Source organism: Fusarium poae, chromosome 3 (assembly GCF_019609905.1).
Source record: "Fusarium poae strain DAOMC 252244 chromosome 3, whole genome shotgun sequence".
Classification (NCBI taxonomy): Eukaryota; Fungi; Ascomycota; class Sordariomycetes; order Hypocreales; family Nectriaceae; genus Fusarium; species Fusarium poae.
The window spans coordinates 7,472,627-7,496,244 of record NC_058401.1 but is presented as its reverse complement, the minus strand read 5'-3'; the positions used below and the strand labels follow the sequence as shown (position 1 = coordinate 7,496,244).

The following is a 23,618-nucleotide window of genomic DNA, read 5'->3' as shown; positions in this document are numbered from 1 at the left end:
GTTGTTGTGCACTAGTTACTATTTTCTTTTCATTCATTATAGTCAAGTTGGAGACGAAACCACTCTATTCATACTTCCTCAAAATACCATGCTCTGTAAGGTTGAAGCTGGGGCTCTGAAAGACTATATATCCACCTCACAGACACGTCGGAGACAATCGTGCCCATTAATTGGTCCTATAACGAACCTCACGGCTGTCTAGTTCGGGCCGCATGGTATTGTCACCCATCTCATACGGGGGTACTTCAGGTACAGGAGCACAATCCGTAGTTTGATCCATTTCAGATCTTGTTTGTTCACGGACTTGGCTGGACGCAATAACCGCCTCACTCGCTCTTCTCTTACGCCGCCGGAGGAACAACATTACTGCAGCTAGAAGAATCGCCAAGCCTACAACAGGGACAATAACAGCAACAACGATCGTGGCTGCCCTTGAAAGACCGGAGCTTGAGTCTGTTCCATTATTCGTCGAAGCTGTCGCTGTCGCTGATGATGTTTGGTCAGCTTGAAGCGGTCCGACGATGTATGTCGTCGGGGTCTCCCCACAACCCCAGGAGGTAAGCTTGGCGTCGTCTTCAGAACCTGTTTGGTAAACAAAGTAGAGGCACCGCGACGAGGCTCCGTAGGTGCTAAGAGTAGTTGTCAATCTTGAATATCACACCCAGCAGTAGTCCTACCATTTCATGATGGGAGAGTAAGGGCAGAGTGAGGCAGCAGTACCTCCACAATTGGGAACTGAAGCATCCTCACATGTAGCGGGGATATAGCAGCTTGTATCATCGCAACAGCCCCATGACTTGCCTCCGCTGGGAGTGCTGCAGGTGGATGGCGAAGCGCAGCCCGCCTTGTAGTCTTTGTAGTTGCGAATAGTAGCAGTTAGCCGGTGTCCCAGCCATATTTGTAGGTGCTTACCTGCATTGTTGGAAAAGTAGCCGCAGATTTGTGCATTTGTAGTCGCCTCCATTCGGACGGTGTCAGATTCATGTATGTAAAAAGGGATGTTTCCCGGCGGTCGGATCTTATCCGTCTTGACAATAACCTCGACGTGAGGCCAGCTGAAAATGATATGAGAGAATGACGTATTATTAAGCTATCATGTACTTGTAACTCCATGATGTTCAAGGCAGATTATAAAAGGTTGGGATATGAACCTCCGATATTTAACGGGAGTAGTGATATTCCCACATGGAGGTATTAGTAAGTACACATACGAGCTAGATCGATTCATTCCTAACTCTTAGCCATATCTGAGTCCCAGCCAATCTTGACCTTCCACTCCATTTTAGTTAACGTGATTGTTGTGTAATATACAGTACTAATGAATTTTTATAATGATAATTCTTTCAAATATTTGAGGAGATCTAACATGAGAAGAAATGGCAGGTACACTGACTGAGAGTATTTGTAAATATCAACTTGTAGGCAATATATTTATCTTGCACTCGACACAGCAATGTTGTGACCACGTACAAACGAACGCATCGAAGAGTACCTACTACCAAGAGCTATGTGGCAGACTGTGTCACGTGTCATGTCACATGACTTGTTACTTCTCCTTCCGGAATCGAGTAAAATATCGACGAGAATGCCAAGTTTCAATTGTGTACACAGTTGAGGTTATCATCAGGCGGGGATATAGTCCGAAAACTAAAATGCTTGGTGGTTGAGAATAAAGGATGAACCCCATGATGTCATTATCGTCCTGCTACCCGACAGTCAAAATATGTGAACCCAAGGGTTCAATGTTGTCGCACAGTTCTCCGTTTGACAATGAAGGTCGGGTGTGATCTATTCCCCGAAAACATGAAATAAACTTTCGTAATGTCTGACTTGTATCACTTTGATCATGGATCAAACAGAATACCCTGAATATCGTCCTTGGCGACACTGACACAAAGTGATGACACAAAACTGTCTTGGCTATTGTACACCGCCGAGATGTTCTCAAACCAGATGACGACGAATGTTGTGAGGAAAAGATGCCCAGAATTTAGGTTCAATTGGTGAAGCAGTCTCAAGGGTTTCACTGACAGATGGTGTTTGGGACCTGGGCGTCGATCACTTACCGGTTGATTCCGCTCTTGGAACTGGCGTCATAGAGTTTTTGAGGTTGTCTTCGATGCATACTTCGGTGCATACCATCAACGCCACGCCGCGCGGACACTGCCATGTGTTTTGGACATGTCACACTCTTCTGACAACAATTATGAGATGAATGAAACAAGTGAGTTCTATTTCTCAGAGTTTGCCGTAGCATTAAGAGGCGGGGTCTTCATCTCCCTCATGCTCAGTTTCGTCCTCTTTTATTGAGGCAATGTAATTCTTGGCCCCCAAATCTCAGCGTTTTCTACCCGCATATGATCTTCCACTATTGATCACAGCCTCAAGATCAGAATCTTCGCCACCAATCAAGGTCTAAAAAATGCGAAATCATTTCCAGGAAAGCCTTTTTCGTCTTGGTATTCCACTACAGAACAGTGGCTTTACCACGCGGACATTATGTGATGCTGACACGTTAGATGCCAAGAACAGGCATACGTCAGCTTGGGCGTCATTGAATTCTCCTTGTGGATAAGGGTCCTTTTTTAACTTTTGACTTTCGGAATTAAGCCAAGACGTTTGTCAGCATCTCCGTTCTCCCCATACTCCATGTCCATGGATGGCGGGTTCCGGAGCCCGGACTTACCGGATCACGTAGTGTATCAGAAGATTTAAGCTTATTCAACGGGGTTTTAGGTACGCGTAAGGTTAATTCTCAATGAAACAAGTACAGGGGCATTCCAAAATGCCACAGAAACTGTCAGTCCGTGATTGAAAATAGGGAAACCTTGAACATAAAATACAGTATACAATGATGCTTCAATACCAAATAACTACATGAATGAAACAGCGCTTCATCTGGTTCCATATAGTAAAAGCTCGCGCTCTTCGCTCTCCGAACCTGTCAGCCTGTGAAACAAAGAAAAAATATGCACCCACACATCACTGACGAAGTCCAAGTGGCTCAGCTGCCTTGGAACAAGCCGATCCCGCCGAGGCTGCTTAAGGGCTTGGCTTCGCTAACTGGCCAAGACCCTTGCACAGTCCCCGTGTCATAGATGGGGGCCAGACCCATGAGCCTCTTATATGTCATCCAGAATTCCAGTACACTTCCGTTTTAGATAGATCTGCTTCTCTCAAATAACTTTTCATCCTGAGAGGCATCTGTTCAAGTAGCTATGAGTCTCTTGAACTTCTTTATTCTACTTGTCTTGCAGGTATTTCCTTTATTCCAAGTACAAGGTAAGTCACTCACGCCAAGATTGGATTGACGTATGTTCAGCTTTTCTGACCTCACCAGCACTGTCGAGAGCTAGCGATACAGTTGATCAATCGGCGACTATTGAGAGACTTGAGTTTTCACAGGATCCACACACTATCGGTGCTGCTTCTTCATTTCAGGTTGAATTTAAAGTTCCCTATGAGCGACAACGCATAACTCTCAATTTGCAACCGTCCCGACATGTCTTGACACAAAAAACAACTATTGAGCATCTTAAACCAAACAAGAAGTATGGCCAGGTTATGGATTTGAAGGGCAGTAGCCCTTTGTTGTTCAAAGGTGTTGCATTCGTCAATGACGACCAGAAGCAAACACAACGGAGAGTTGGATGGGCGCGGATTATGGTACGGTATCGGGAGGGTCGACATGTACTCGAAGGTACTTTCACCAATGATGGCGCCTATCACCATATTTCACTCGACTCCAACTATCGAAGGACCCGACGACTAAAAACCAGTGACCACACTGAAGCGAAACGAAGAATGATTGTATGGAAAGAGTTGGTCGGTCCCGAGCATGATGCTATTCTACAACGATCAGCGTCAGAAAAGCCAAGCTGTGGAGCGCAGAGGTTCGATTCTCAGCAACTTGTCTCTGAAGAGCCCTCTCAAGACGTAAACAAGAACAAATCGACTTCATTGAGTAGTTTCACCCGTCGACAGAACCCCAATGATTGGTTCGATCCCGCAAACCACATTGGTTCAACTGACGGATGTCCATCATCACGACGAGTCGCCCTGGTAGGAATCGCTGCCGACTGCTCCTATACAGCTGAGTTTGACGACATGCAAGATGCTCGCGACAACATCATCTCACTAGTCAATGTCGCATCTCAAGTGTACGAAGACACATTCAACATTGCCTTGGCCATCCAGAACCTGACCATGTCCGATCCATCCTGCCCTGAAGATGCCCCAAGCTCCATGCCCTGGAATCTTCCATGCACCGCGCGTATAACAATCAACAGTCGTCTCAACTTGTTTACTAGGTGGAGAAACAGAATCCGTGACGACAACGCCGTATGGTCTCTGTTGACGGCTTGCAAAAGTGGCTCAACAGTTGGAATTGCTTGGATTGGCAGTCTTTGCAACCGATCGCGAGGATCAAGTTTTGGAAGTGGAGGTACCGCATCTGCAAATGTGGTAGTTCGCACGGGTTCAGAGTGGCAGGTCTTTGCGCACGAGTTGGCACACAACTTTGGTGCCAATCATGACTGTACGTCCAGCGAGTGTAGCGATGGTTACTCCCAATCCGATGACTGTTGTCCACTCAGCAGATCAACATGCGATGCACGAAACCAATACCTCATGAACCCATCGAGCAACCCAGGAATCGAGGAATTCTCGCCCTGCACCATCGGGAGTATTTGCACTGGCATCGGGGAGCAGCATATCGACACGAGTTGTCTTGTGAGTGAGGACGATGTTCCCGACATCAACGATAGCCAGTGTGGCAATGGAATCGTTGAGCCTGGAGAAACATGTGACTGCGGCGGTGCGAGGCGATGTCCCTCAGACTCCTGCTGCAATCCAGACACCTGCCAACTTCGAAGTGGTGCTGACTGTGATCCTACCACCGATGGCTGCTGTACCGATGAGTGTCGCGTTTCTGGTAGCGGTAGAGTGTGCAGAGAAAGCACAGCAGACTGTGATCCCGAGGAGCGCTGCGACGGAAGTTCAAGTCAATGTCCCATTGATGAACAGAGCTGCGATGACAGCGATGGCCCGGACGGTGGCGACGAGGGAGGAAGTTGGTTTGAGAACAATCGCACAGCTGTAATCGCAACAGCAGCGTCAATTGGAGGTTTACTTGTTCTTGTGTTACTTTATTGCATTTTCCTTTGCGTGAAGAAGAAGAGCAAGGCAAGAAGACAGAGAGAAGCAAAACTTCGCAGTGGGAGTCTTAGCGATGGACCGAATGCGCCCGGTTTCGACCAGACGAGAGGAGTTTCTCAGATGCCGACGGCACCTCAGATGACTTATAGATATGGATAGTTTGGTTCGTTTGGGTATTGGCGTTATGATGAATTAGATATATTACGATCCCACGATGAAATGGAAAATTTCTAGACCCCAATATATCCCACCTATTTAAGCGAACTCACCTTACGGGTCCTGATGTTCAGCGCTTAATTACCCTGCAGGCCAACTCAAACCATCGATCGATACTGTTCACAGTACAAGGTCTTTGTGAAGTATATTTCGGGGTCATGATCCGTAGTAGGGAAAATGTTTTTTGTAACTATCACAAGATTATTTTCTATGATGAGGAAGCTCATCTGGAAGACCCCAAGTCTGAATTGGGATCTTTCCAACATGAGAAGGGGGAATCGCAGTAATGCCCTTTGCAATACCAAAGTTAACCCTAAGAAAATGTCTCATCTTGGCTGCCCACTCTCTTCTACCCATAATATCAACACTAGTAAAAACAACCTGCTCATATAATAGTCCAAGAGCTGGCAGGACTTGTAAGATGAGGTAGCCCAATAGAGTTGGTACTTTTTCAGCCTCCATCTGCGGGTTGTCTTTGGAGATACTGACGAAAGTCGAGATGCAAGACTCGCATATTAGATCCGTGAATGACAAGATACTGTCCTCAATATCTGTTCGGCGAGGGAAACTCGGATCGAGTGCTTCTTTACGTTCTTGGAGGATGTTGTATGTATATAAAAGTGCCTGGTTGATGATACTTCGAGACATCCAATAGAACCTCCAAAGTATTTGCACCATGAGTGTTGGGTAAGTATGATAGTTGAGGGGTCTCCATGGGCTGTTGATCAAAGGTTGCAACCATTCAGGATGTGGTCCGCCAGGTAGTGATTTCGTGGTGTAACTTAACGATGGAGTTGCAGTCTGAGACCATTCTTCAAACCGCCTGTCCAACATCGCCGCTCGGCTTGCGACATCTGATAACCTCTCCAAACCCTCATCAGACTCGTAGTCAAGTAATGCGGTTCTCCACTCAGCAAACTGGCATGCAGCTTCGTAAATGAGTTCTATGTGAGCGTAGAAGTCTGGCAGCTTTGGTAACGCCAACTTGTTCACTGATGTCCATGGAATAGGAGGCGTTTGGCCACTGAGAAAGGTGCTGTAAATCTGTAAAGGCGTTAGCATGATATCCAAGACGACTTCATTCCGTTCTTACCATTTGCAAGAAGCAAACAGCTGAAACTTCGAACTCTGCCGAAGATTCGATGATCTTGTCTTGCCCGCGAATGCTTAATAACGTGGAGGCTCCACTCATATGGGACACCCAGGAACCTTCGAGAGCGATAGATTCGTGCATCAAGCCCTATATACGATCAGAAACCACTTCTCACTAGTTTATTGTGTTACGTACAACACATACCTCGTAAATCCCCAGTAGAGTAATGGCTGACACGACATCACAATATGAAGATGAGTCGTCAATGCAAAGCAGTTTGACTTTTAACATCTGGATTGCTTTTCCGTACCATGTATTTGCCTTGGTTAGTGCTTCAGGTGAGTTGAATCGTTGGCCATAACTTGCGTGGGCCAAGGCGTTTATGGATTTGTGTACGAGACTGTCCACACTCGCATCTGTGTAAATTTTGAACAAGTTGGCAAACCAACTCATTGTGTAACCTCCAGATATGTTTCCTGACGTTGCCCAGTCAAAGAAAAATCTTTGGAAGATCTCTGCATCTGAGGATGTGGACTAGGATAATTCATTAGTTATGCCAAGAGAGTAGTCATTGTAATAACGGATAGGTCACATACTAATGACTCCATCGCATTATTGAGGTCTGTGATGGATGTTTGGGCTTCGGCGGCAGGTCGTCTTGCATCAGCTTTATTGGCTTTCCTGTTCAACCGGTCCATACTGGGGGGACTAGAATCTGAGGTGCTTGCGGCTGAGCTGTTCTGTGATTCCTGTTCATCCTTGTTTGGCCAAACACAAGTTTGGTTGGATCGAACACAAGATGTACAACGAGGTTTTGTCTCGTCACACTTTTTGCGTTTGCTCCGACAAGTAAGACATCCGTTCTTGGAACGTGGTTGGTTTCGACGATACTTTGTTGGGTAGGCTGCACCCTTGCCAGGGTGACTCTGTTGAGGATCCATATAGTTGTTGATAGTGTACGTTTCTTTTACTTGATAGAGGTACTTGAGAGTTTACAGAGTCAAAACAAACAGAACTGTTAGGACAAGCCATAGCTATTTATCCAAGTTGCTAAGTTGCATTGTGGGCTAAATCCTACGATGTAATTAATCTTCTGGTTCAACTTCAATCTCGTTTTTGCATGAAAAGCAGGGTTTATCTTATCTAAACGCTTATCGTCAAACTTGGCCCCCGCGGTTAAACTATAAAAGGATAAGTTCGGATCGGATACCGAGAAACCTTGGTTTAATAACCAATGATATTAATTACGCTAAATACCCTTACGTTAATCCACCGTCTCAATTTGGACATGAATCAGCTCATCTTCCCTATAGCATGAGATCCTTCAAAGGATCGAAGAAGCTGCCAATGAAATAACTTCTGGATCGCCACAAGTGCCGTAGGCGCTAATCAGAATGCCGGACTTTGTTGTTGCATGACTCCAAGACAAGACACGAATCTCAACCAGGATTCGTAACCCATACGAGTTGTCGTATTAGCTTCTCAAATGACCTCTCGTAATAGGTAAGCCTCGTATTAATGCTACGCCGCTTTAAATATAGTAGTACCCTTTGCGAAGAGTTCCGTTTCTGTTCTCTACAGGATTCCCCCAAACTCGGGTCTTAGTATCGCCAGCAACTGGTTACGGCCAAGAATTGAGACATCAAAGAATAGGCTGCCACAAGTACCGTGGTAGCTGATTGCAATCTCAAAATTAGCTGTGACATGGCGCTATAACACGGGTACCATTTGCAACAGTTGTCTCGTTAAGACTGTACACTTTGCCACAAATGTAGGCCAGTTCACCTCTCATTTGTTGCTTGCTTGTATAATATTGAGATTTGTACTTGTATACCGTGTATGATCATCAGGCTCTAGACAGACCTTTCGATACTAGGACTTGTATAAAGGTTATTTGAATGTTAACAGACTAACCTTGATGCAAGTATCGTTTTCTAATCTTCTAGGGGCGGGACTTTTGAAACCTCAAGGCCATCTATCTCAACTAGTCGTCCACGAGCGACCTCTAATAACGTTTTCAGAAGCCCAACCCTTTGATCGGAGACACCAACTTGTCTTAGAGCTTCGAAAGCTTTCTCAAATGAGAGCGGTGGATCCTGCCCCCCACTCCATTGGAAATATGAGAGATTCATGAAACAGAACCATGGGAGGAGGTTACGGAACCAATCATCGTCGAGAAGAATCATTGATTCCATCAACTCCTTCTCTGGGTGGCTTGCAAATGCTGCCTTAAGAATTCGGGGTACAGAAGCTCGCTGAATATACACTCCATCGTCGTCGTACCACTCCATATCTAAGAGATTCTCGTAATGTTGAAGATCGTATCTGATGAGGCTACAAATAGAAACAACATCATTGTTTCTGATAGCTTTCATCAACAGCTCAGCGTGCAAGCTGTCTGATTCTGGAATCCGTCGAAGAAGATAGTCTTTGGCCGGATGGTCTATCGCGAGATTGACAAACATACGACTTAGCCACCGAGCCATGTTATAATCCATGTCGATTTCGAGGACTAATGGTGCTTGTAAACTGACACGCCTTAATAAAGACCACAGTTTTACATAACTCTTTATTCTCTGGGCACCTCGAGCCTTTGTGAGCTCATGTTTCAAAAGGAGAATATGCCCACTCGATAAAGCCCAGATCATGCTGGCCCACTGCGGAGGCACTAAACTCGAGATTTGTTTTGTTATCATCGAGCGTCTCCATCTGTTGCGTATCTTCGACCTTTCAGCCTGTGACAGAAGACGATCTACCGATTGTAGCCAAATGTCCGGGATGAATATACGAGTAGGAAACTCGTGTTGATTGACACCAAACGAGGGGTGATCAAGTAGTGTATGCCAATACGGCAGCGAGGGAAGGTCTTCTAGATGAGAAGTGTGTCGTAACCAGTGCCTCTTTGCATAGCTGAGAAATGGAAACTGGTCTCCTGGTGAGCGGTCGACACTAACCTTTGCCAATGTTGGGCCAATGTCTCGTTTCATCTTCGATTTGGAACTGAGCAATCTAGTGGCAATGCTGGTACCCATATGATGCGTACTCATCGCATTCATTGCCACTATCTTTGGCATTTCCTTCGCATCTATTTTAGGCACGACACCTTTTGACAGTCTGGTCTCAAAGACGTTGCAACTCAAGTAAGTGACAAGCGTCTCTGCCATGTGCTGGTCCGCTTCCACTTGAGTGAACCTCCAATTAATGACAGAATGGGTTCCACCGAGGCAGAAACTGCGTGCACTATGATGAATGAATCGCACGGTGTCATCTTCCTCATCCACTATTACTAAACTTCTGCAGAACTTAAGAATAGGATGGATACTTGTTATTTCTTTATCTAAGTTCTATATTGTTTATCCTATAGTTATATTTATAGCTTAATAAAGTTATTTTATTATTATTAGTTCTTTTATATTAATAAGAAGTTTAAATATTTAAATATAGATTCTTATTTAATATTTTTTAAAGTATAAATCTTAAAATATATATTAAAAATTAATATAATAAGAAATATTATTTTTAAATTTAAATATTAATAAAAATCTTATTTAAAAATATATATTATAATTTATAAAATTAAAATTATAATAATTATTATAAAAGCTTTTATTAGTTATTCTTTTTAAAGATTAATTATTAAATATTTTTTTATTAATATTAATATTAATATTAATAAAAATATTATATAAAATAATAAATTTTAAAATTTTTATTAATTTTAATTATATATTAAATTAAAAAATTATTTATAAAAATTTAATTTTTATAATTAATTTTATTTTTAAAAAAAGAAATTTAATAAAATTATTTAATAATTATAATTATTTTTAATATAATATTTTTATTAATATTTAAAATTAAAATATTATTAATATAATTAATAATTAAATTATTATTTTTATTATTTTTAATTATAATATTTTTAATTAAATAATTAATTATTAAATTAATAAATTAAAATTTAAATCTTTATTATATAAAAAAAAAAACTTTAAAAGTTTTTTATAATATTTAAAAGAAAAATAATATTAATATATTAAAAAATAAAATATTTTAAATAAAATTATTTTTTAATTTTTAAAATAATTTTTAATAAAAAAAATAAATTATTAATAATTTATAAAATATTTAATAAAAATAATATTATTTTATAAAAAGTTTATTAAATTAGAATTTATTAGTTATATTAAAAATTTTATAAAATTAAAAAAAAAAATATTTTTTTAAAAAAAAAGCTTATAATTAATACTATAGCTTTTAATATAATAAAATTTAATATAATAGGAATATAGATCCTTTTAGAGTCTTATAAGCTTATTTTAAATAGATTCCTTCTGAATATCTTAGTCAGATCGCGGGGCAGATCTTAAAGGGCTTCTCGAATGTCGTGGTCTAATACTTCGGCACAAATGGAGTCAAGCTGCAAGGTTGCCCAAAGAAACCTGACATGAATCAGCACGAGCCAGTGAAAATAAAGCAGACAGAAAACGCCATTACTCACATTCCGCATGCTCCAGCAATAAGTTCCTTCTTTACCTCTTCAACCAGATTCGGATCCCGGGTAACAAGTCTTCCATCCTCAACTCTGTTGTCAACTTCCGCCTGTATAAAGTCGGATATGTCTGGGTTTTCTTCCGGTATGTAGACACGAAAGTCAAACAATTTCGCTTTCCAAATTGGACTATTCTCAGGCGTTCGCACCGACAAGCATATCTTATATCCTGATTCCCGTAGCCTAGCCAGATACGCTAATGCGATCCGTTGAATCTCCATTTCGCATTCGTCTAGGCCATCGAGTACAATAAATACCTCTCCACGTCTTGCTTGGCGAAAGAGATCAAAAATATGATCCAGCTCAAGCCTAGATAAAGTCACCGGGAAGAGATGACTAAAGTTGCTATCATTCACGACATGCTCTAAAAGCTGTCGTATGAGAGAGCCGAAGATGGTCCTAGGACTCATACTCTCCTCGTTATCGTGTCTCGCAAAGAAGTAAAGAGTTACAGTGTCGTTTCTCAGATTTAGATCGTCCACAATGTTAGCTAGTAAAACAGACTTTCCGGCTCCAAGCTTTCCAAGGAAAAGAATCGAGCTTTCGACAGATTTTTCTTTCCACTGCTGATACTCTTGGCAGTGCGCCAACAATCTGGTTGTTCCACATTTCCGAGTTTGCTTCCAAGTCGTTTGGTAGTCATGTTTTGAGCATTCATCCAAAAGGCGAGACGATCTCTCGATCTTGCGTTAATGAGCAGAGGCGTCTGCGCGAAATGTGGCAAGTGAGCGAAAGATAGAATTTTCTTTCGCTTCGTCGGCAACCTTTTGATTCAACAATAGGTTCATCTCTTCTTTGATGGCCGCAGACCAAACCTCTAGATCGTCCTTGAAGGATTTCATTTGAGGGTCATTTATGGTAGAGGTGAACCGACCGATGGCAGACTTCTTGGTCCATGATACTGATTGATGACAAAGCTTGGTGATAATAGTGAAGTACTCGCATAAATAGCCTTGAAGTCTTTTGGACTTTGGATATAACGCTGCCATGGCTTGATAACGTGGGGCATTTCGACCAATGGCCATGAAGAGTAAGGATAAGCTTTCTAGATATGTAAAATACCCAGTAATGACCTGTCAACCATTATCAATACAGAACCTCGTATTGTCAGTTATTGATACTCACATGAAGGGCCATCCTTGCAACAGCCCAAACTCCGCAAGCAATGAGATTTTGGCCTCCTCCAACTACAATGTCCCCCAAAGCTGCAAACTGTTGAACAGCTTGAAGCGTGTTGGTCATTCTTGGCCCAAAACATCGTCCACGACCATGTTTACTTGTAGCTTTGAGATCGATCTCTGCCGTCAGCCGCATGACATCTGACATGGTTGGTGCCGTGCTGACTGCCCGGTCGCGCGACGTCCTGAATGTGGATTTCTGCTCGGAAGTCAGCAGCGCCTCAAACTCGGACACCGCCTGAGCCAGGCGAATGTCTGGCTTTAAGCTGCCTGACTCGCGAATTACGAGCGCCATCACGAGGACGCGTGCAGGCTAGATCGAGCAAAGTCAGATGGAAGTGAGATTGCGAGATGAGGGGATTTGTGGGGTGCGGCTGAGATTTTCCAGAAGAATATACAGGGGTTTATTATGAAACAAGGCTCTAGGAAGAGGTAAATATTGATCATCTGACAACATTATCTACGTACTTTAGTTGTCACGTCAGCCATAAGTATTCTCCAAATTTCGAGGTTTGATGTCATCATTAAAAATGGCAACAACATTGACAAGGCCTCGATCGACAGTAATAAAAAGAACGCCACTGCCACGAACTCGCTATGCTGTAAATGACAAAGTTGATTGTAGTTCAAGTTAACAAACGATCTGTTGCTAGAATTTACTTTCTCAAGGTACCCTCAATTTGGGGCTTGAGATAAGTCTCGATGTACTCATCGTTCCTCCAACCAGACCAGTCAGGCTTCTTCATTCCCCAAGAATCGTCAAACTCTTGGATACCTTGACGAGTATAGTATCGACCAACAATGACCCAGATGAACCAACTAGCCTGCATCTCAGGAAGGTACTTAGACAAGCAGCTGACATAAGTCTTAGCAGTCTCGTAGTCTGCTCCGTTCATGGCTTGGCCAAACTCAGTCAACATGACGGGGAAGACCTCTGCAACATTAGGGTCAGACTCATTCATGGCCTGGAATCCCTTGTTGTAGAGGTTGTATCGAAGAGAAGGGCAGCTAGTTCCCTTGTTCTCGTATGTGTGGATCTCGAGAACGAGCTTGTCCTTTCCGTAACCCACAAAGTCATCGCGGTTAAAGACTTCACCGCCGGGCTGGAGCTTTTCTCCGCTGTAGAGAGGGGTGACGTAGGTGTCGTAGTTCATACCAGAGATGACAATGACAGCTTCGGGGTCAGCCTTGTGGACCGCGTCGGCACCCTGGCGCATGTATTTGTAAAGGTCACTCCAGTTGTATGACTCGTCGCGGAGCTTTTTGTTGTTGGTGGGCTCACGAGGCTCGTTGCGAAGAGACTGTGACACCTTTGCGGGCCATTTCTTGGCCTATTGATTGTGAGTATCAAGTCATTGGTTGCATAATAAAATATACTTACGTGAGCTGCCATGTAAGCACCACCTCGAACCCACTTCTCGGTATCAAACTGGGTGTCTCCCCACCAGGTGTTACCATCCTCACCACCGCAGCACCATTTGCCCTCAGAGATGTGATTGTCAAGGTTGATGTAAATCTCTTGACGAAGACACTCGGCAGCAATAGCGTCGTAAACCTGTGCCTAGTCAGCATCGATCTTGAGGAGTGAATGGGTTGTAGAATCCTACCTCAAGACGTGTTGTCTCGGGAGTGAAGGAAGGGTTGTTCTTCAACACCTTCTCGAGAACAATAGTTCCGTTTTCCTTTCCAAGACCCTCTTCGAAGGCAGTCTTGATATCAATGTCCTTGCCACCGTTGGCGTAGATCTGATCAACCATCTCGGTGGCAAAGGTAAGACGAATGGCGTTCATGCCAATGCCCTTGATATCTGAGAGGACGTCCTGAATGGACTGGTACTGCAGACCCTCGGGGACCATGACTTCGCCGTGGCCAGGCCAGTTGGCACCAGCAAGGCTGACCTTCTCGTCATTGGCATTAACGATCCATCGGCCAGAAGTTCTAAAAGGCCCGTTTGGCCATGCTGCTGCGGCATTGCCAATGAGGCAGCCAAGTGCAAGAAGAGGGCTCACGAATTGTCTCATCGTGGATTGGTGTGATGAAGTGACAGAGTCGGTGGGTACAACTCAGGAGCACTTATACGAGGCGAGGCTAGGGAACTTATAGTCCGACGTTCCATTAACCTCATGGCCACTGCACGTCCCGGAGCGGACCGAGCATCTTGGCAATTTGCTTGGGCCTAAAACATGGTCAACAACACCTGACGTATGCATCTACTGATGTCACGATACTACGGTGATGATGAACAGGGGACTGAACCTGGGGAAGAAGAAGGCCTCCTTGAAAAGGCTAGACGGATGTTGATCTTTGCATTTTACAAAGCTATGATTTCCCCGCATTCGCTAGGTCACTACTTTGAGCTCTTCGGCTCCGGTATCCCCGACATGATGAACCCTGGTTGGCGATGCGGGGTGATTGTCACGAGTTGACGATAATTTAATAACCCTCGGTAGTCAAAATATTCCCCTGATATTAGTGCGTCCCCGTGAAAGCTAAGAGCGAGTTTCGCTGTCTGTTGCAGTAAACATCGGCCCAATTTCAGCACGAGTAGAAACAGGACGGAGGATTTGAGCATCGTGGCTTTTATTTGTATGCATAGGTAGGATACGTCCACAGACAAGATGATAGACAGAAGAATCACATGCCATGAATATCTAGAGTCCCATAAGGACATTTACCCTCTTGTGGAATTCTATTCTGTTATAGCCACTCGAAAAATATCCAGGAATTGTTAGCGGACTACTTTCCCCATTGGGACGGACAAGTAGTTGACTGGACGGGAAAATGACAGAGATCAGCGCCTAAGAATAAGAGCCGATTTGTCCGCTTACAGCAAAGCTTGGCAGTCCTTGCAGTAACCTCCCAACAGAGCGAATCATGTTTTGGCCAATCTGTTTGTGTTTCTATTCAATTGCCATGTAGATAGATGGTGGTAATGATGATCTTTGAAATTTCGTTAATGACTAACCCTCATTTAATCAGACTGTCTTACGACGTCAGATCTGGAATGCCCGTGATCTCCCGTCTCTGTGCGTGTTTCCATACCCATCTTCCTCATTGACTAGGCTTCTGACCCCAGACGACCTTTTGCGCGAAATATCCATGATATTTACCAGACCGAATTTCGCGTCTGAATTGCCCAAGATAGGCAAGGATGTCCTCCCTACTCCAACCCAGAGTATGAGCCATGAACAGAACGAAGCCCTCGCTATCAGTCTCAAGACCGTGCTTAGTATAGGAACCCATCTGCTTTTCAATGGGGTCATCGGGCCAGTTGCCAATCGGGTTCTAATCGATAGTTAGTATCGCAAAAAGGGACTGTTCAAGAGACAAAATACTCTAAAGTCGAAGTCCTGGATGTTGATGAATCCTGCCTTTTCCATAGCTTTTCTCTGTGTACCGTCCTCGACTACTGTGAAGCTCGTTCCAATCTTCTTACTACCTTCAATGAAAAACTTGCCCCAGTGGCCCATAGCTGAATCAGCTGGGACTGTGTTGTCATCACTGCTGATAGTAGACGCAGCTTCATGGCTCTCTACCCAGCCTCCAGGTTTGGACACCCTAAATGCCTCGGCGAAGAAGGAGTCCCAATTCCCAATACTCCCCATTAACCATCTGGCGTGGATGTAGTCGGCAGAGCCAGACTTGAAGGTCCATTCGCGTGTACAGTCCTCGATTATGCTGTCGGATGTTAATCACTGCCGCAACCTTTTTAGTGACACTTACAATTGAAGGTTGGGTGGGATCCAAGAAGGCTGGATTGGTGACAGATCGGTTCCAGTGATATCGGCTTTGGGATACTGATCGGCAAAGTCACTAACATTGCCTGTTAGACGGCGGCATCTATCAGACCACAATAACTTACATAGCCCATATGCCTGGAAATCACATGTCAGTTTCATGTTCAATAAAAGGCACTGAGAAAGGTTTTACCTGTTCCAGTCCCGATATCAATTACTTTCTTAAAGAATATCAGCTTATGATCGTTGTGAAACGACAGTTTCTTACTTTGACATCGTCCTTTACTAGAGGAGCCAGGTGGAGCTTATCGCCTAGCCCAAGTGTGAGGATATGATGGCTGGTCTGTCAGTATGTACTCATGCTGAGACGTGAATGACTTACGTAAGGTCCATCAAATCTTTTTGTTGCTCGTCGTTTGATCCCCTTTACGAAATTATTAGCTTCCATATCAACGAGAGGATGTCACAATAGTAGGTACCAATATTGAGCATTCCCCTGCTCACTATGATAAGTGCGTCCATGAATGGTTCGATACTCGACGATACTGGAGGTGATAGACGCTGAAGTTGAATCACCGTCAGACTCCTCGGCAATGTCAAGCTCGTCGTTGTTCGCCTCGGCCGTCTTATCATATAATTCAGCATCTTTTGACACTTTGTTGGTACTTGTCAACTGACCTCACCCATCCGTGCCCAGTGCTGCGGCTCTGGGAAAGCAACGGATGCAGCGGGCTGGGGCGCATTTGATGTATTCATTTCCCTGTCTTGATTTGTCGGCTCAGCGGTTTGAGACATTTTGTATCACTCAGGAACTGTCGAGTAAAATGGCGAAGTAGAGTGAATGATGAGCGATTAAATTCGGAAGACGAGAGGCTCAGTGGCATGTCCTGAGATCAAGTATCCGGAACATATCACTTCCGGATGATCCTTGCATATCCCGTCTAACTGAAGAGATAACCAGCTATCGCACATTGGAACATACAAGAAGACAACGTAAAAGATTTATATTATCTTACTGCTTTGGCCGAAGCACCACTTGACTTAAAAAGTGGCTAGTGACCTCCTAAGCTACTACTATCTCTTTCCATCAGTAGAAGGTCTAATAGCACCAGGTCTCGCCATTTGCTTTGGCTCTTCACGCTTGCGTCGACATCTTTCACACTCCTGGCCGATTTTGAATACACTTTGGAAATCGATAGGATCGGGGCACTGTCCAAATAACCCGCCCTCAGGGATGTTTTTACATGTGAATGAGTCAGTGGTGGTATAATTTTTAGTCCCGCATGTTGGACAGTGGTAACTAGTACTAGTTATCGTGCACATGGTGGGCTTAAAGTGATGTTGGTAGTAAAAGATATTATAACGTTGGATCCTTTTAATCTTGTGGAAGTTTTAATTGTTCAATATAATAGAGAAGTATGCCGGTCTGAAATTACTATGAATTTGTTAGCCTTTATATACCGTTAGTGGGGATGTGAATCACAGGTTGTTCTAGTTATTAGTCGGACAGCTCACTCCATATCACGTAGGACATTTCCTTGCCATACATTGATCACTTCATTGACTTATTAATCACATTTCAGAAATTTGAAGTAGCAAAGGATCTATGCAGAAAGTCTATTAAAGTGATGTCTCCAGGATTAATCGTGACTTTCGTCTATAATTCCATTTTTAACATACAACACTCTTCACTTTTCTGTGCAGCATAAATCACGACTCACGTGGACACGTTGAGGATAAATAGTCTTCTATACAGTGTATCATGAATAGGAGCTTATGGTTCTGTATACATATCGAGATGGCACAACTGCAAAACGCTTTACAACTATTCACACAAGGGATGCGGTCATAAACAGGTCTTGGAATTATATATGTAGATTTTTATTTTCAGGTAATTGCCATCATATTTTGTTAATTAAATGACTTCAACGTTGGGAACTATATAAACTTTCCAAAGAGCGCCCATCACGGGGTGTCATCTGTGGTCTTGGGCACCCAACTCAGCCCCTTGTTTCTTTTCCTACTACTCATCCTCCTCCTCTTCTTCTTCCCGTCTCCGTATACAATCCTCGCATTCTTCTCCCCATTCGCTAAAATAGAGATCCTCAGTTTCCCAGCCGCAGTCGCCAAGAGCCCCGCCTATGGGTACATCTATGCATGCGTTATCGAGGTTAATGACAAAACATAATATTTCACAAGTAGGGCAGAAGACGCTGGTGTGAGTTCTAAAACACATGGCTGTTTCGATATAGCTGATGAATGATGTTATCTTTATTTAATAGAAGGTGTAAGTTTGCCGAAAGCTAAAAGGAGAATAAGACAGTTAGCAATTTATATGCTGTCTCTGTCCGACTGAATCACTTTTCGTATCACCACAAACCATGTTATTTTTGTACAACACGTGTGTGACATGCTAAATCGGATCTTCGTTAAACAGCAATGAACCTGACTTAAACATTCCAGTCATTCACTTCCTTTCTACACACTATATCTATCGTAACACTTCAGTTTCAAATACTCGTTTCTTAGCCACGCTACTTGAGTTATTAAATGATCTCACTTTGACACAGTAAGACACAACTATGCGAGTTACCTACTAGCTGAGTTCCAAGTGTTCAATGTACCTACCTAACTTACCTGTACTGTAGTTGTTGTGTACATGTTTGCTTTCTCAGAATACCAACTTCTCCCTGCTGACACCAAATAGTGCCAGTCCATTCTCAAAAGCAGATTGACGATCATCTGCGCCAAGTTCCTTCTCATCCGCGATGATCCTTTCCCGGCTCTTCAGCAGTTCAAGCGCAACATCACGCCATTCTACTTCTGATTTGTCCTGCTTCAACTCAGGCGCCAGTTCCAGATCCAGCTTGATCGATCCGAGACGTCCATTGCGCTTCCTGAATTGGCCGTCTACAATGACCGCATCAATGTCAGAAGGCGACGAGTGGTCAATAATAGCACCGATGGGGTCTTCTTCAGCCGCGCAGATCATGCTTGGGCTAAGAGTGTCCCAGATAAGAAGATCAGCAATCTTGCCTTCTTCCAGGGACCCAATTTGGTCTTCCATGTGAATTGCCCTTGCACCGCGAATCGTTGCCAACTGGAAGGCTTCTTGCACATTGACCTGGATTCGTCCAGGGAACTTCCCAGTGTCGAGAATTTTGTTGTTACGACGAGATCGCTCAGCCTGGATTGCAAGTCTCATCTGGGTCACAATACTTCCACTATTATTGCTGTGACAATCAATACCCAAAGAACTGATGGAGCTGCAGTTGTCTTGAAAGCACACTGGCCAGCCATGAGACATCTGAAGTTCGGTCTCTGGAGTTGAAGAGACAGCTGCCCCCACCTTTTTGAGCTTCTCAGCATCTGAGTCGTTTAGAGGGGTAGCGTGGGAAAGAAGAATGTCTTTCTCGAGGAGACCATAGCCTTCAAGCATATCGACGAGAGAAGCCTCTATTAGGGAGTCAGTTCGTGTGAAACGTTTGGCGAAAATGCAAAGTGAATCACTTACCAAGCAGGCTGGCCACATAATGAGACGTGATAGTCTTGATTCCCAATTCTCGTACCTTGCCAAAGATACCGACAAGTACTTCCTTTGGAAGGAAGTAAAAGTCAAACCCAAAGCCCATGGTAACCCGTCCATCGCCAAGAGGGCCACGTTGGCAAAGCTCTGATAACTGTTCCATGATCCAGTCTGGGATGAGCGTCTCTTCAAACGCAAATGGCTTCCAGGTCTTGACTCTTCCTGTCGGAGTGTAACAATACACAGAGCGGATACCAGATGAGATGGTTCCCGACAGAGCCGCATTGTCTTTTTCCGAATGTTAGTTAGGACTCTTTCATGGCATTGTACTACTTACTATGGTCGGGGGTGTATGAGATATGTGCATGGTCGACAATGGTGGTAGTTCCTGCTTCCAGTGCTTCGAGACATCCACCTAGCTGACCCCAGAAGACATCGTCTGGTTTATAGCTACGCGACACCATGTTTCCTTATGTAGCAATTAGAAATCTCATTTTTTAGGTCGTCAGAGTATCACAAACCGGGTGCCATGTACTCTAACAAGCTGTGGTCCGCATGTCGACCCTTCACCTGCGTTTGCCAAACATGGTGGTGTGTGTCAATGAAGCCTGGCGTGATGAGCTTAGCTGTGCAGTCAATCACTTCAGTTGCGTCGGACGGCGGGTCAATTTGGGCGGCGATGCGAGAAATTCTGTTGCCCTCAATCAAGAGTGAATGATTCTTAAGTGAGATGATATGATCATCTCCGGGGCCACGAGGGATCAACAAAGTGGCGTTCTGTAACAGGATCGAAGTCATTTTCGGTAAGTCGCAAGGTAACACAACATATGTGATTAGAAGCTTACCAACAGTTTCGGTTCCTCCAACGTTTTATCGGTTGTACAAGCCCTTCATATAGTTCTTGTCAATACCCTACAAGACCCATTTGGATAGTATTCTCACATCATCCCAAGTGAGGGGTTGATGGGTAACTGGGTATTCGATTGGCTGTTGATAGCCTATTCTTCTGGGCCTCAATTCCTTCTGCCTTGTAATGGTAGCAAAAACGATCATACATCACGTCATTGTCCCGACGGAGGCTTTCTGTTCCCACCATCATTAATAATAATACCCATCATCTTGCAATACATACCATGTACCAACGGCTCGATCTGGAAGTCCAAAACGCCCTTTTACTTGTTCTTATGACCGATTACTCCGGGAGGTACCCTGCCGTGTACCAAGTACCTCACGATACCCTGAGGCAGCTGTGATATTAGAGATTCCATTATCTCACAACCAGGGTAGTATCTCAGTAAGCTAGTCATACAGCTAGGACTTACAAAGTATGTATCAAACCACCGTCGACTGTATCGGAGTTCTTTGCTATGTGTGTGAGAACCTTGGTACCCAGTTGATGCTTACATCGCTGGCTCCAGTGATCACTGCGAATTAAGGTTACTTATTACCTCGCTAGGAATTTTCAGCTACTAAACAAGCTTATCTCTGACACCAAGAACCAAGCTAGTCAGCACAGCAAACGAAGAGAGGATTTTATAGATAGTAAGGGCCGACATAAAGTACTCGAGTTTCAACTCCTCATAATGCAAAGTTGTTCTCATATTTGACATACAACTAATGGTGTGGGAAATTTGTTAACAGCGACGACGCTGGGTTGATACAACATTCACTACTCTGCGATTGAGAACGCAGATCGGACGTCAACTTGGAACGTCAAGTCTACCTCGATATCAATGTTAACGATCGGTTCGCTAATACCACTGTCCGTTATGGTGGCTTCTTTAACTTTTCAATTGTCGTGGCCTTGGCCCTGGATCAATGCGTTAATCGTGGATGGGTATAAACACTCAAGAACCTCTTCTGTAATATCTGTACATTCCTACTTGATACATCTCTGTGTCAGGACAAGACGGCCTTGAACGTCTGCCTGCAAACCTATCTTAATATGGAGCGGAGTTTGATTCCAAGCCTACCACGAAGCTTGTTGTAAGTACGTTATTATTCACATTTGCTGTGTTTCATTAGTACTTCTGCTGGATGTTCCTTCTCGAAACATGTCGTGGGCAAGCATTTCCCTTGGTGTGGCTCTGAGTGACGGCTCAAACCTCATCATGCTCCCGATTGCGGTGGCCATGCTCGCAAGTTCCTCCTTCGTGAACTCGGCCATCTTCTCATCACAACAATTATAACACTCTTCTAGCCATTCGTGGAGCGTATAGATATCATCTTCAGGGAAACTATCTTCAGGCGGAGTCTGCTGCTCAGCGCGCCTTTCAGCGATATCCTTTTGCATGACTTCCCATTGGGCCTGCCATCTGGACGGCAGTTCGTCAGAGAGTTCCTCAAGCATCTGCTCGACGAGAAGAGGTGGGGTCTGCATGATGGCGTCGAAAGGAGGTTGGCCGGTTATGAGTTCGAAGATCTGTCACTATTAATTTTGTTTCTCAAAGAGAGATTAATAGATGTTTCCTTACCAGACAACCAGCACCCCAAAAGTCTACTCGGCGGTCCAGACGGTCCCCAAAAACAACCTCTGGTGGCCGCACAGATATGGGTGTATTTAGTGAGGTCGGCGCGTTGTTGTCAAAGAAGGCTTCACCAAAGTCAATAATCTTGACGGATGGGCGAGACGGCATATCATCGAGGCCCCAGGAAGATGCAGATTGAGTCATTTGGGCTGGTACGTCCTTCCCCAAAGGCCCACCATCCACTCTGGTCACTACACCTGTCTCGGGCTTCCCGAGTCTAGCAACGAAGTCTTCTTCGCTCAGGGACTGCAGACCAGGCACAACTAGAGCAATGTTTCGAGTGTGCAAATCTATAAGAACGTCAATCCGACATGATAGTACTCAAGATGTAGGAGGCTTACCCCCATGCGCAATTCCATTAACCGAGAGAAAGTCGATTCCAAGGAGCGCCTGTCTTGCCACATGTTTCATAAGTTTAGCAGGAAGTCTTCTCCCTTTGCAGTCGTTGCTAGCAACATCCGAAACACTGGGTCCTACAAGCTCCAGCACCAGGCAATCGTGGGAACCATTCGGGCCGACAAGAGTGAAGTGATCTAACATCCGATTGATGTGGGATGATCCAGGATGATGTTTGGGTAGACAAGATAATGCTCGCAAGATATCAAGCTCCCTATTGTGTTTCGCATCGGCAACCTTGATCTTCACTGCAACATAGCAGTCATCCCTTCAACAGAATTAGCAAACAGTATCCCCTAGCCTTGTTTGTAGACATACCTCTGGTCTCTTGCAGCCCAAATTGTAGAAAAGCCACCCCATCCCAACTTGTGGATAATTTTATATCTCCCATTCTTCAGTGTCTCACCCAATTGAAGAGGATGGTAGCCCCCTGGCTCATAACGGTAAAGTGCCTCGGCATCGACTCCGCCCGTGTGGGTGAAGGGTGGCATCGTGGAATAACGGCAACGAAATGGGTTGAGCTGCCGCTGGCAGATAGAACTGATTGAGTAGTCATTGGCGAGAATGAGACGCGCCCTCCAAGGAATGAGGTGCGCCATGATTGTCTCGATTTGTCGTGTTCTTGTCAATCCTTGCAGTTTTATGTGGCATCAAGCTGGAGGGCAATCAAGACATGGTGATTGCATACATCACGTGTGCCCATAAACTCTGATAATTGATTGGGGTTTGTCGAAGTCAATCATCTTCGTCATGTGTTAGAGAAGTCCTTGGGTACTTCTGGATCTTGCCGGACTGTATAGACGCCAATAAGAACCATTTTTACTAACGGGGGCTTGGTGTAGGGGTATCACGTTCGCTTTGCATTGTTTCGAATGCTTGCGAAAGGCCGGGGGTTCAAATCCCTCAGCCTCCATTTTTTGCATGTCAGCAAATCCATGCAGCTCTTTTTGCCCAATGTCATTGGAAAACAAAACCTTGACTGACCAACTATCAACCCGCAAGAAGATGCTCTGAACTGAAGGTCATGGTTCATTGAATGCTTCAAGTTGAGGGCATCGTGATCCACAGGAACTAATACAAACTCGGACACGTATTCTAGTTTGGAGCAATGTGGCAGTGCAAGCTAATTCCTCGACAATCTATTTATCGCTAGCCACTCCGCCACACGTCCACCTCAACTCTCCACTTCCCAGCAAAAAGACACATAACGGGGAATCTCTCTTGTCAACGCGTCA

The 23,618-nt window shown here is 44.2% G+C and overlaps 9 protein-coding genes and 1 non-coding gene across 10 annotated transcripts; 2 read left to right on the top strand and 8 right to left on the bottom strand.

Annotated features, from left to right (window-relative positions):
- Positions 1-166: 166 nt before the first annotated feature.
- FPOAC1_009927 (uncharacterized protein) lies at positions 167-1,113 on the bottom strand (the record flags this gene model as incomplete). The annotated part of the gene is made up of 3 exons (XM_044854335.1): positions 167-629; positions 678-1,055; positions 1,109-1,113. 3 exons carry the CDS (start codon positions 1,111-1,113, stop codon positions 167-169), a joined length of 846 nt encoding a protein of 281 aa, XP_044707005.1.
- Positions 1,114-3,218: 2,105 nt separating this feature from the next.
- Positions 3,219-5,316, top strand: FPOAC1_009926 (uncharacterized protein; the record flags this gene model as incomplete). Its single annotated transcript, XM_044854334.1, has 2 exons — positions 3,219-3,282; positions 3,341-5,316. 2 exons carry the CDS (start codon positions 3,219-3,221, stop codon positions 5,314-5,316), a joined length of 2,040 nt encoding a protein of 679 aa, XP_044707004.1.
- Positions 5,317-5,574: 258 nt separating this feature from the next.
- On the bottom strand, positions 5,575-7,407 carry FPOAC1_009925 (uncharacterized protein; the record flags this gene model as incomplete). The annotated part of the gene is made up of 4 exons (XM_044854333.1): positions 5,575-6,417; positions 6,467-6,613; positions 6,671-7,000; positions 7,063-7,407. 4 exons carry the CDS (start codon positions 7,405-7,407, stop codon positions 5,575-5,577), a joined length of 1,665 nt encoding a protein of 554 aa, XP_044707003.1.
- Positions 7,408-8,400: 993 nt separating this feature from the next.
- FPOAC1_009924 (uncharacterized protein) lies at positions 8,401-9,522 on the bottom strand (the record flags this gene model as incomplete). The annotated part of the gene is made up of 1 exon (XM_044854332.1): positions 8,401-9,522. The coding sequence occupies one exon, from the start codon at positions 9,520-9,522 to the stop codon at positions 8,401-8,403; it is 1,122 nt and encodes a 373-aa protein (XP_044707002.1).
- Positions 9,523-10,832: 1,310 nt separating this feature from the next.
- On the bottom strand, positions 10,833-12,491 carry FPOAC1_009923 (uncharacterized protein; the record flags this gene model as incomplete). Its single annotated transcript, XM_044854331.1, has 3 exons — positions 10,833-10,908; positions 10,968-11,536; positions 12,144-12,491. The coding sequence occupies 3 exons, from the start codon at positions 12,489-12,491 to the stop codon at positions 10,833-10,835; spliced, it is 993 nt and encodes a 330-aa protein (XP_044707001.1).
- Positions 12,492-12,852: 361 nt separating this feature from the next.
- On the bottom strand, positions 12,853-14,217 carry FPOAC1_009922 (uncharacterized protein; the record flags this gene model as incomplete). Its single annotated transcript, XM_044854330.1, has 3 exons — positions 12,853-13,527; positions 13,578-13,751; positions 13,804-14,217. 3 exons carry the CDS (start codon positions 14,215-14,217, stop codon positions 12,853-12,855), a joined length of 1,263 nt encoding a protein of 420 aa, XP_044707000.1.
- A 1,030-nt stretch (positions 14,218-15,247) lies between these two features.
- Positions 15,248-16,728, bottom strand: FPOAC1_009921 (uncharacterized protein; the record flags this gene model as incomplete). Its single annotated transcript, XM_044854329.1, has 9 exons — positions 15,248-15,481; positions 15,532-15,874; positions 15,920-16,009; positions 16,059-16,071; positions 16,127-16,154; positions 16,202-16,271; positions 16,316-16,357; positions 16,413-16,558; positions 16,612-16,728. 9 exons carry the CDS (start codon positions 16,726-16,728, stop codon positions 15,248-15,250), a joined length of 1,083 nt encoding a protein of 360 aa, XP_044706999.1.
- Positions 16,729-18,604: 1,876 nt separating this feature from the next.
- Positions 18,605-20,257, bottom strand: FPOAC1_009920 (uncharacterized protein; the record flags this gene model as incomplete). The annotated part of the gene is made up of 4 exons (XM_044854328.1): positions 18,605-19,389; positions 19,448-19,747; positions 19,797-19,928; positions 19,981-20,257. 4 exons carry the CDS (start codon positions 20,255-20,257, stop codon positions 18,605-18,607), a joined length of 1,494 nt encoding a protein of 497 aa, XP_044706998.1.
- Positions 20,258-21,461: 1,204 nt separating this feature from the next.
- Positions 21,462-22,874, bottom strand: FPOAC1_009919 (uncharacterized protein; the record flags this gene model as incomplete). The annotated part of the gene is made up of 4 exons (XM_044854327.1): positions 21,462-21,881; positions 21,934-22,277; positions 22,329-22,651; positions 22,702-22,874. 4 exons carry the CDS (start codon positions 22,872-22,874, stop codon positions 21,462-21,464), a joined length of 1,260 nt encoding a protein of 419 aa, XP_044706997.1.
- A 336-nt stretch (positions 22,875-23,210) lies between these two features.
- FPOAC1_009918 lies at positions 23,211-23,296 on the top strand. Its single transcript has one exon. It is a non-coding gene; the product is annotated as a tRNA-Ala (tRNA).
- Positions 23,297-23,618: the final 322 nt, after the last annotated feature.